At 39.9% G+C, this 12,547-nt stretch overlaps 1 protein-coding gene across 1 annotated transcript; it reads right to left on the reverse strand.

The window, feature by feature from the left end:
- Positions 1-3,976: 3,976 nt before the first annotated feature.
- On the reverse strand, positions 3,977-12,517 carry RIDA (reactive intermediate imine deaminase A). The gene is made up of 6 exons (XM_074577507.1): positions 12,358-12,517; positions 8,461-8,566; positions 7,843-7,897; positions 6,897-6,965; positions 5,223-5,278; positions 3,977-4,795 (listed from the first exon to the last, which is right to left on the reverse strand). Exons 1-6 carry the CDS (start codon positions 12,420-12,422, stop codon positions 4,733-4,735), a joined length of 414 nt encoding a protein of 137 aa, XP_074433608.1. The 5' UTR covers positions 12,423-12,517; the 3' UTR covers positions 3,977-4,732.
- Positions 12,518-12,547: the final 30 nt, after the last annotated feature.

A 12,547-nucleotide genomic window follows, 5' to 3' on the forward strand; every position in this document is an offset into this window, starting at 1 on the left:
CCAATAAGCACATCTCTAGAGGAGGTTAAATTTGCACTCTGTCAGCTCTTTGCAGACACATACGCACGTTGTGTTGGGATCCCAGAAAACACTTGGCACTCTCGCTGGCTAGGGCTGGCTCTGGCACTCGGTGCGGAACGGCTTTCAGGTAAAAACTGCAGCAAGAGCAAGGCGCTTGTAGCAGAAGGTTCGAGTGGTTTAAGTTTGGATGTGTGTTTTAACAGAGAAAGTTTTAGTAAAATTATGTACTGAGCTTTGTTTTTGCATTGTTTAATCTGTAGAAAATATAATCTTTTGGAGAAAAAAAACCCCAACAACTACTTAAAAGAAACCTGGTAGAACATGCACATTTGAGTGTTGTTCTACTTTCACAGAAACAGAGGATCTGTTCTGTTGCTTTCTTAAGTTACACGTGATAGAAACAGATTTTAAATGGTGAAATTAGTTTGCTGCAAGATGAGTTGCAACTTCATATTTTGCATGCTAGAGGCTCAGTCTAGCAAACAAAAGAAGCGAAGTTTAACTTAGCTCCAGTTAAAACAGGATTTAAGTATTTGTGTACTTTGCTGAACTAAGACCTGAGAAGTATCCACACTACTTGTTTTTTATATTGGAGAATTATCGGGTTTAGCCTTTTTGTCTTAAAGAATAGAATCAAATAATATAACTCTGCTTAAAAAATAAAAGTTTTAAACTTCTCTATGGAAGGCTGATTGTTTATGTTGAGATTATAGCTGTAAATAAGAGAGTTTATTTCAGTTACTCTAGAATTCTGGTACCTGAAGAATACATATTTAGATCTGAGGCATTCAAGAAACTGTACAGCTGGTCTCCAGCTAAAAGCTAAAGAATCGTAGAGCTAAAAGTGGATTTTAGTTCTTCACTTTTTGCAGAATGGCACCTGCTTACTGACACAGACATTTTTAATGGAGGTAATGTGTTGTGGCTTGTTAGCTGCATCCAGCAAGCTTTTTTTTTCCCCCTAGGTGTTTCACTTGCAGAAAGCAATGGTATATTCACGGAATCATGGAATCGCGGAATCACGGAATCTTCAGAGTTGGAAGGGACCTCTAGAGATCATCTAGTCCAACTCCCTGCTAGAGCAGGATTGCCTAAAGCACATCCCTCAGGGCTGCATCCAGGCGGGTCTTGAAAATCTCCAGAGAAGGGGACTCCACAACCTCCCTGGGCAGCCTGTTCCAGTGCTCTGTCACCCTCACCGTAAAGAAGTTTTTCCGTGTATTTGAACGGAACTTCCTATGTTCTAGCTTGTGCCCATCACACTCCTTTGCACTAGTGAGGACCCCCGGAAGAGTTCTATAGAGCGCTTGTAACAGCAAATAGACAAGACAGCACACGCACCCAAAAAAATAGAAAATAAAATCAAACCTGCCATCTAGTGTTAGGTTCAAGGTTGGCAAAGAAGCAGCACAGCACAAGTGAGGCGGTTGAGAATAACGGCAGAGGTAAGAAGGGATAACCGTCGCAATTACCGAAGACTGAAAGTAGCTCCTGTTCAACACTATTGAAATCTGCTGAAGGTGAACTTTAACTAAATCTGCTACAAATAAGTGAAATCTATTCCAACAAAGTACTTATATCTGAGCAAAGCCGTGACAGAGAACCACAAATATAAATTAGGAATCTGTTTAAAGGTAACTCCATTCAATTATGCTATTCTTAAGTGACAAAGTGAAGGAACATTTGCTCCATGTTCCCTAGAAAGTCATATTCGTGTTAGCACTAGCTCCTTCCTAACGAGTCGGGCATGTTTTTTCTTAGGTGGGATTGCTGCTTGAGTCAGAGCTGTCAAGTGTAAAAGACATGAATGGTATAGCCAAGGAGAGAGACAAAGAGCAGAGGCCAAGACTAATAAAGTTTATATGTAGGACGTTTATATGCAGAAAAGTCAGGTATTTGTCAAAGGTTGTTGCTTGGCAGTTCACTGTTTGAAATAGTGAAAGCATTATCGTTTTGTCAAGGGAAAGCGAGATTATGCTGTAAAAAAATCCATACATCTGTACATGCATCTATTGCTGTGACAACCTCATTATTAATCTTTTTTCTTTTTTTTTTAAAGATACAATTTACAAGCTCAGGAAAACGCAGGAGAAATGTCCACTTCACACCACATCTAGAAGGGGTAAATAGGGTTGACTGTTCTCGTAGCTTTCCAACTGCCCTTCTGGTGTATGCTAAAGCGATACCAGGAGTGCACGAAACATACAAAATATAGTTACCGCGGTAGTGGAACTGCAGTAACAAGAGCTGGAAAGCACGGCTGGCAAGCAGGAACGTAAGAAACCACAAGTGGGACAATTACAGATTATCCAAGGATGGAAGATGATTCACACAATGTGGCCGTGGCACTGAACGCAGGCAGATTTTCAGACAAAGCAATATCTGCATGTGCCATGCAAAGGCATACAGCAATACGGCACTGCCAGATCAGAATTTTCTTGCGTGCTTATCCTATGAAAACCATTAACCGATTGAGGGAGGTGATCCTGCCACTCTGCTCTGCTCTTGTGAGACCCCACCTGGACTACTGTGTCCAGCTCTGGGGCCCTCACCACAGGAAAGACATGGACCTGTTAGAGTGGGTCCAGCAGAGGGTCACAAAGATGATCAGAGGGCTGGAGCACCTCTCCTGTGAGGACAGGCTGAGAGAGTTGGGATTCTTCAGCCTGGAGAAAAGGCGTCTCCGGAGAGACCTTATAGCAGTGCCTAAAGGGCACCCACAGGAAAGATGGGAAGGGACTCTTTATCAGGGAGTGTAGTGACAGGACAAGGGGTAACAATTTTAAACTGGAATAGAGGAGATTTAGATTAGATATAAGGAAGAAGTTCTTTACTGTGAGGGTGGTGAGACAGTGGAACAGGTTGCCCAGAGAAGTTGTGGATGACCCATCCATCCCTCGAAGTGTTCAAGACCAGGCTGGACGGGGCTTTGAGCAGCCTGGTCTAGTGGGACGTGTCCCTGCCCATGGCAGGGGGGTTGGATCTAGATGATCTTTAAGGTCCCTTTCAACTCCAACCATACTATGAAAAGTATGTGAGATGATCAGTAGGCATTATACACAGAAGACAAAGGATGCGCACAAAGAACTGAGGTTTGGATTGCAGTTGTTGGACAGCTGAACCCACAGCATTGTGACTTGACTTGTGGCAGACCAGCATTATTCTCTCTCCTTGCTATACTGCTGGTTTTGTGGCTTACCAACATCGATGACATTTCATGACACGAGATGGGACTAGAACCTGATCCCAAAGTGCTCAGTAATGGTACTCTCACATACGAACAGCAGCATCCAGGATTCCCTCTCACAGTACATTTGATAAAGCAGGTACACGTTTCTACCACTGAAATGGTACATTCTCCAAGCTGCTGTATATAGCTATTTTTACTTTCTACACAAAGAAAGTGAAGATACAGTGACAGTAGCATCCCCCATGTAATTGCATGGCCATCCTCACAGAAGGGAGCAAAATGAAGATGTTGAGGTGGACAGACTATAACGGAAAAGAATTTCTGTGCATTTCCTCCCAAATAAACCAATACCGTGCTTAGTCATATGGCTGCAGGGAAAACAGGGAATCAACTCTTCCATGAGGTAGCTGACTTTCAAACTAGTTCCTTCAAAACATGGTATCCGTTTCCACTTGGTTGGAAGGTAAATGCAGAGGGATGGGATAACTTGCTAGCATCACCAGTCTGACTTCTCAACACAGCTTAATCACCCCATCAAGCAGATGCTTCAGTCCTTAATGGCAGAGAGAAAAATGCCAAGAACTGCGATGCCATGGTAGCTGAAAGGTTCCTGTCTTGGAGGATTATTTTCATCCTTAGCTATCAGGAGATAGCTAAAAAACCTATTTTTTTTGTTTGAATTATTACTTATTCACTAAGTAACGGAGTATCAAAGCATAACCAGGAAAAAAAAAAAAAAATTGTTCCCAGAATAGACAAGCACAGTTTTACAGATGCAATTATAATTTATTCTCATTAAACAGGATTATTTTCTGGTGTTTTTTTTCTTAAACAAAAGATATTAAGAGTTGAATTGCTATGAAAAGGATTACAAAAGAGGTTACAGGTAGAGATTCACTTACAGCTGATTTATAAAGTTAGCACTTTATTTCAGAAAAGCATAATTTTCTTCTTTCTGAAATTAATATTAACTTTCTTAAGCAATTGCTTCCATATGAAAAAAGAGTCCCAACAGTAATCTATTCTGTAAAGAAAGTTTAAGACAGTTCAGAGTCAAATACAGCAAAATTCCCCAAAACACGTAAGTGAAAACGTACACTAAATGTTCTACCGTTTTCCCCATTTGTCATTTTTTCTTATTTAAAATTGTTACTTAAAACCTACTATTACAAATCATTACAGTTTTCCCTGTCCATATTACCCATAGTATAACTGTCATGTTCACCCAAACCTGTACTTAATATCTGAATATCCAGTCATCACCACAAAGTAAGGGCTCTGTCCTGCAATTGAGCTCAGCTGATTTTAGCAGGACTCCTGGGGGTTTCAGGGTTTAGAACTCACTGTGAGCTTGTATTTTAGAGAATCCAAGGCCACCATCCAGAAGAAAGCACCTTTCCTCAGTAAGTTTAGTGATTTCAACTGTATGTAAATGCTGATAGTCGATTGTAGGAATACAACGTAAGGGAGAAGTGTTAAATCTAAAACTGCTGTCGGAAGATACTCAGTCTCTATTTATAGTCAGGCTGAAGCATCTTGGAGGGGTCCCTGAATGGCAATAGCTTCAATCTCAACTCGGGCACCCTGTGAGAAAACAATGAAGAAACCTATTAGGAATTTCATAGATCTATTTTATGAAGTAAGTGGATGTATAAGACAACCTTGTAAGAACAGAGTGACATTTGAGGGAGATTATACTTCTGACAGTTGTATTACTAATTTAGCAATGTTAATACTGAAAATTCACTTTACTCTTACTTAAGTATCATAACCCCATATTTCTAGTGTTGTAGCCATCATCCACCATAAAGAAATTTCTCTCTCATATTCAGATTTCTTATCATGTGTAGGAATAAGACTAGTATACTTGGAAAAAAATTAAATACTTAGGAGTCTTCATTAAAATAATTGCAATTGAAGCTATTCCAGAATAAGAAAAGCTGTCAGAATGCTTCAGAAGTAAGGAATTTCAGAAAATTCATTTTTCTGTAGGCAGAAAAGTGACACTTACTTTTGGCAAAGCAGCAACCTGATAGGCTGCTCTGGCTGGGAAATTTGTCTTGAAAACTGTAATTTAAACAGAAACATCCACCAATCACTTAACTTTGCTTGATAAAACACAGTTCAAAGTAATCAGTATAAAGTATAGTCATTGGAACAGTTTCAAGTTCAAGGCTACTAGACAAACAGTCTTCTGTGCCAGCTATCATTTCCCCCTTTTTTCTGGTCACTGACTGGTCTAACATCTCAGCAAGCTACCATTCATCATCAAGAAGGCAGCTACAGTTGTGACCTAGCAGCCAGTGATAACTTGCACTCTGCTGACACTGCCTCGCCTTAACACCGACTTGGCTGAAAAACAAACACTAAATCAGAATGGTGATCATCCAATTGCAAACACCACAGAGTGGGAGAGGGCTCTTTCACAGACAGAGCAAGAGAGAGAAACAGGCCCCTGCCAAAAGAGCCATGAGCAAAGATCCCAGATTTGCCTAAAGGGACCAACCTTACTCATATCAAAGGAAGGCAGTTAAAATAGCCCTTTCCTCCATTCACAATTAGGACTGGCATTCAAGGATATTAAAGGAATAGCGTGGAGAAAAAAGAAAAGGGAAAAAAAAAGGTATTGGTCAAGATAGAAGAGCTGAATGTGTAGAACCATAGACTAGTTTGGGTTTGAAAGGACCTTTAAAGATCATCTCGTCGAATCCATTCCCCTGCCATGGGCAAGGACATCTTTCACTAGCGCAGGTTGCTCAAACTCCCATCCAACCTGACTTTGAACACTTCTGAGGAATTTGAATAATTAAATGAAAGTTTTACTAATGAGAGTTAACACTAAGCTCAGAAATGTTAATTTCAGGCTCCTGCACTGACAAGGCAGGATAATAACCCACAATCAAAGAACAGAAACAACTGCTTTCTTGAACTACAAGTAGGAGGCAGCAAGTAACTAAGCATCCAGCTGGTCTTTTTAACCCTGCTTAAATGCACACACAATTCCATTTTGACATGCAGAAGACTATGTTGATAGCTCATAAATGAAAGACTTCAATCAACACCAGATGTTGCTATCTAATTAAAACCCAAAGCTATATAAATAAGGAACTCACGTGCATACTCTCCCAAATTCTTCTGCACAATATGGCTCATTGGAATCACCTATTTCAATCTACATTCAGTTTTGTTAACCAAGCATTAGCCTTTTTTTCTAAGTCCAGCAGTGTGGCTCATCTTTGTATATAAAAAAAAGAAACATCAAAAAAAGAGCCCTGTCCCACAGCAATAACCCACAAGTCACTCAAAGATACAAACAGACTTTAAAGAAATGGAGGTACAAAAATTAAGCATTTAAAGACTGCCTACAGTAGAATTACATTAGGGACAACACAGCATCAACACAGTAAAGTGTCATGGAAGATCAACCTGTAGGGATAGCAGGAACTGATCTTCATGTGACAGGTAGTGGGATGGTAGGACACAAATCCACAAGAAATCAGACTGTGCTTGATCTGGTGCTTGCAAATCAAATGGTTTGGGGTTTTTTTTTTCTATGTTAGATTTCTACTGGAATCTCAAAGAGTCTGTAACTACATCATCCAAGTCATTAAAATACTTTGCTTACTGTGAATATAATTTGTTCCACAAGCCATACTGGTAAAACAGAAACAAAAGATCTACTTACATTGTTTGTAAATATCATTAATATCATTGAAGTCCTTCATGTCTGCCATCAAAACTGTAGTCTTCACAACTAGAAATTACATACCAGCAGTTATTTTGGACCTCTGACTTTTATAGAAAAGTTGAAAATCTTTAGTGCATTTCTTGCTTTGATTTCATAAATTTCTCTCAAATATTCTAAACATTTTGAAAAGTTTTGCAAAGAGATATTGACTGTTAGAGCTACCACCTAGAGAACCATCTAAAAAAATCTGAATACCTAGGACATAATAAAACCTTAAAGAATTAGACGTTCCTGGACAGGTCTGAAAATATACATTTTAAATTTTGTTCTAAGCCGAATTCTTCCAAGAAGCACAGAACTGATAAGCATGTCAAAAAAAGCTGTTGTAAGCCAACTGTTGGCAAAAATTACATCATATATAATATTTGCTGCCAAAAAAAAAGCCTGTAAGAGGCCTGAAGATATAGCCTATGCTAGAATTTCTTACCCGTGACTGCCCAAGCCAACATTAATCCTGGTTTGGCTCCACTATTAGAGTCCTCCTCAAAAAAGGCACTGAATATTAACACCATAGATATTGACCTTCTTTTACCTAGAGCAAAGTCTAGGATGCTTAAAATGCCTGTAGTCAGTTGCAGCTCTGTCTGTACCTGAGCTTCATCAGTTAGAATTAAAATATTAGGAACTACACAGAACTACACAGGAACTTATGGTTAAAAGCAGTGTCCCATTGATACCCATCACACACATTTGCACATTGATTTCTTTCTTTTCTTTTTTAACCCAGATTCATGATTTCTTTTGCCTCCTTCAGCTATTGATAACAACTGAATGTTTAGCAAACAGCTTTTTTTTTTTTCTTTAAAAGGTCACTTAATTATTTTTTTTTAATCCAGGCAGGTAAAAACAACCACTCGTTTGCCACCATCACTGCAACACTCACCATTGCCATAGTCACAGCCTGCAGCTTTCAGGATTTCTCCCATGTTTTTTAGAGCCTAATGAAAAATGAGACAAAAATCTTTAACTATCAGCTGGATTGTATTTAGGTACATACGTAAATATGAATTGTAATCTGGTTACATCCAGGTTATACTATAAGTTCACCCAGCAAATCCTCAACTGTCATCAGTGAGTAAGCAAAATCAGAAATAGATTAAAAAGTAAATTAATAAAAGGGAGCTTCTAATAAACCACAAATATTAAACTATCCATTCATTAGATGTAAATGCATGAAGCAGCACTGTCTCATCCCACCTATTACCTCACACAACCTCTTTGCTGCCAGGGGAACAAAGCTTACCCCATCTCAAAGCCAGGGTTTTTACTAGGGTCTGAACCTTTGTTACAAACATTGATTCTTTCCTACATGAAATAGAGATTCCTCCACATTGTTTGGGTGGAAAATGACAGGGATAGTATGGAATTACATGCTCCTGCTTTTCCCTCCTCTTGGGGGATGTGAAATGCGCTCTCTAGGGATCTTCAATTTCTCCTAGGTCCATATTTAACAAAGTACATGCCAACTGCATTACAAGTTTATTGCTGGAAGACATCTTACCTGCTTAGCTTCTTCCTTTGCCCCTCCAGAGACGAGCTGCCCAGTGGAAGGCTCTATACCTATCTGTCCTGCGATGTACATCGTCCGGTCTACTAGCACTGCTTGGCTGAAAACGTAAGTGACATTTTAGGTTTAATGTTTCCCCATCAAAACATTTAACTATCTGAAAGCACACTTCACATATTCTTCAGTAGTTTATAGTATATCTCAGAAAGATAGAGGACTTAGGTTATGCATGCACAAGTCTGCACACAGTCATATGTTCGATCTGCTTACGCTTTGGGAGACCTGAAATTAGATCACCTATGGAAAGACATAGCTACATTAGTACAGCTCTGTTTTTGAGATAATAAACCCTGTTTCTTGGAAAGGGAAAAGGCATGAGTGCAGCAACACAACACTAAACACAGCTACGCAGCTTCCACACAGCACAGAGGGGAGGCAGAATAAACATTTTTTGTACCGGCCCAGATAAATATTCCATCCCAGTTTGATAGGTAGACAATACCTTTCATCTACACCTCAGCTGCAGAGCAATGAAGTTTAAAAAATAAAAAACAATCAAAAAAGAGCTGATTAGTAAATGTACCATTTTCTTCTCAGATGGGCAGCATGACAAATGAGTTACAGCCACAAGGTGAAGCCCTGCACGCTAGTTCTCTAGCATTATTCCTCCAGTCATGAATTTGGCCCATATGCACAACACCTTGATCACTCCATTACCAGATCGCTCTCCTCTCACAAAATAACCTGGATGACCTGTTGGATGGGTTAGTTTAGAAGAACGCAGAATTCAAGCTACTTGCAAAACATTTCTATATAAATGTCAGGTGTGTTTTTGCTGAAGTAGAGTTGGCAATTATTAACGTCTCTAATTACCACAAAGAGATTATAAGATTAAAACAAAGATTTAAACCACCTAGCAAACATTATGCAAGAGACAGAACTTTTCTTCAGCTGGTAATTAAAAATTTTTTGCAAAGAAATTAAACAAAAATTCTTTTGAAAGTGTTTGTGGTGTGTCAACACTGTTTTTCTTACCACTTCCCATTCCACAAGAAAATGCATTGTTCTGACAGTTCAACAAGCCTCTCAAGTTACTTCAGGGAGGTGCCTGACTCCAGTTCGTGTATCTAAATTAGGAGGTTAGTTTCCCTTTAAGGTTAATGGAGAAAGAAAAGGACTCTTTCAGAGAACATTTTTATTACATCTCTTCTCTCAATTGAGATTGACTCAACTGGATTGGCTCAATCCATTGACTTCACAGGGGAACAACCTAATTTAGGGACTCAGTAAAATGATTACGGTTAGGTAATCCATACAGTGCCATCACTCCCATCTTTCCTTTTACCCTTGTCCTACATTGTCCTGTCATTTCATAAGGGGAAAAAAGAGCCAGTAACTTATATGTTATGTGATGATTATTTTCTCTATCATCAACTACAAAACGAGTAAATCACAAAACTACCCCATTTAAAGAAGAGAAACTGGTGAATGAAGTAGTTTTCTAACTTATGCAGACTTGTTGATATAAAATGTGCATATCAATCACATGCACATGCTTCTTTAATTTTATTTTCTTTCCTACAATGTCCTGCTTTGCTTGAGGCACAAGTCCCCAGACGACAAACTTCTGTTTCTGTCTGAAGCACAGAGAACCATGCAACAAGAAGGTATGAGCTCTCTACAAAAAGAGATTGTCTTGTACCGCTTATTATAAAGCAAATGACACAATAAAACATTTACCCCAACAGAGGCCTTCAGACTATCCTAAATCACAAATAACCAGGGAAAAAACAAGCTGAAGCCTTCTGATACCACTGCCAGATCAACATCTGCAGCAGTCTTATTGGGTCCCCTTCTCTGGCTCCTCAACTTTTTTCTCTTGGTATGCTTACCAGTGGAATCCTCCATTCACTGAGACTATTAACAATTTACCAACTAAAGGGTATACTTCTACCACAGTCAAATGCATGAGTGAAGCTCAGAGAAACTTCAACTACACAAACGCAAATCACACTGTAACTGCAGATGTATACTATAACTAGGGTCAATCTTTCATCTCTGATTCATCAGAGATCTGAGCACATGCCTAAAGTCATTCAGGTTTCAGTATGCCTACTGGACAGACATTATGACCTTAGAAGAACATCATCCGTCAGGGAGATGGTGTTAAGAAGCATGCTTTTTAAAGACAAGGACTGCAAAGTTAATCAGATCTTCTTTACACAAATGATTGTTGATTAATACAAGAACAGTATCTCTACTGTGTCTTTTTAAAAGTTTAATATCATTAATGAGATCTATATGTGTACACAGCCACATTCACATCTAGGAGTCTTTTTATGTATCTATCCATCTATCTCCCTCCCTCCCTCAAGGTACTGGGAATTGAATGCAGTAAAGGAAATACAAAAATACATTAAAAATATGTCACCAAAAAGCACACCAAAAGGGCTATAGCAACCAGAAGTGCAGCCCACACATCCCAGTTCTTCATTCCGTATTAAGCCCTCATTCCTGTGTTACCATGCTCAGACTCCACAGCGGAGATCTAACAGTTATTTCTTGTGCAATTTTTGCTCACTGGACTTTGACACATTTACTGAAACCTGATAAACTAAGTTAGTGATAAACTTATTGATGTTAGACCCGTCATACAATTAACAGGCTGCATAACAAGCAGTATTTCACCAAGAACTACCAATAAGCACAAAATGTCAGAGTGCAGTTAATAAGTGGAGAGCTATGTTGAAGGGTAGTTGGTGTGTGTGCGCGCACACGTGTGTGCAGTTGAAGAACTGTTGCCTTCCCATGTCTCAGATGTGTTCTAAGTACAAGCAATGCCAGGGTGCTGGCTGCAATCCACCAACAGTTTATTGTTTACAGAAGTTAACGTTCATGTTGTGTTTCTCTGCTTATACACTTTGTATTTGTCCATCTTTATAATTCCTATGAAGAACACACAGTTTGAAACTCAGAAAGCTCAAAGTAATGGAGACAAATATGGATCTGAAAGGCACTAAGATGCTAGAAATGAAAAAGTTAAAACCTGAGGTGCCTGTTTTTATATTGTGAAAAAAAAGCCTGAACACAGAATTAAAAATTCTTAGAAAATGTCCTGGTAAAAATACCTTGGTACCTTAGATATAAGGTTCTACTACAGTTGTTGAACATTTTTTTCACATCCAAATAGCAAAGAGAAACTTTTCTCCAATTCAAATTGAGAATATTTTTTAAATTACATTCAGAACTGTTGCAACTAACAAGGTACTTGTGAAAACACAGAACAATATCTTATATATTTCTACAGCAGTTAGTTTTTAGACTGAAAAGCATTTATAACCTGTTGGCAGCCACAATTAAAACACGAAAAGATTTGCAATTCCCAGGCAGTGAACTATCCAGCTGTCAAAGCACGTCCTGGATCGGGCCCAGCCTTCACTGCGCATCGCCTCCAGTCAGTATTCACTGATCACTTGCCTATGCAACATGCTGTTTTCTAAGCAAGTATTTTTTTTCCTTGAGAGGGATCGTTCCTTCTCTTGCATTATTTTTTTTTCATTCACTGCTTATCACTAACTTCAGAATTCTTTTCCCAAAAATGACTTCATAAGGGACATTTCAAAAGTTCACCTAAAACGATGAGGCCATCCACCCCCAGGTCAGGCTGAAGTTCGCCGCTAGCACCGCAGACCCACTGGTGCTGTAGGGCCCCGGGTGTTCCTGGGGGTTACCGGAGAGGAGACCGGTCCCTGCTCAGTGGAAGGGGGGACACCCTCACCACAGCCCCAGAGCTGCCTGACAGACCCCCCCCATTCCAGGGACCTGCTCGAAGCCCTGTCGGCAAAACCTGCTCCCGCTTCTTCCAAGAGACCTCCCCCGGCTAAGGCATACCTGTAGGGACCCAGCGCAGCGGGGGCCTTAGCAGTGCTGATTATTTTCTTCACAAGCGAAGCCATAGCTCCTGCTGCCACCAGCCCCCTTCTGCCCTCTCCTCAGAGCCCCGCCAACGGCTACCTCCTCCCTCCACCCCACCCCCCCCGCAAGGGCTTCTGGGGAATGTAGTCCCGGGGGAGGGGGTATG

Source organism: Larus michahellis, chromosome 2 (genome assembly GCF_964199755.1).
Source record: "Larus michahellis chromosome 2, bLarMic1.1, whole genome shotgun sequence".
NCBI classification, from domain to species: domain Eukaryota; kingdom Metazoa; phylum Chordata; class Aves; order Charadriiformes; family Laridae; genus Larus; species Larus michahellis.

Bases quoted from the DNA above. Each gene is read 5' to 3' on its own strand.
- RIDA (XM_074577507.1), bottom strand. From the start codon at position 12,422: ATGGCTTCGCTTGTGAAGAAAATAATCAGCACTGCTAAGGCCCCCGCT. The intron at 7,898-8,460 runs GTAAGATGTCTT...ATTTTTCATTAG, and splicing joins CAAAGGAAGAAGCTAAGCAG to GCTCTAAAAAACATGGGAGA. The intron at 5,279-6,896 runs GTAAGTAGATCT...TTTAAATTACAG, and splicing joins TAATGATATTTACAAACAAT to TTTTCAAGACAAATTTCCCA.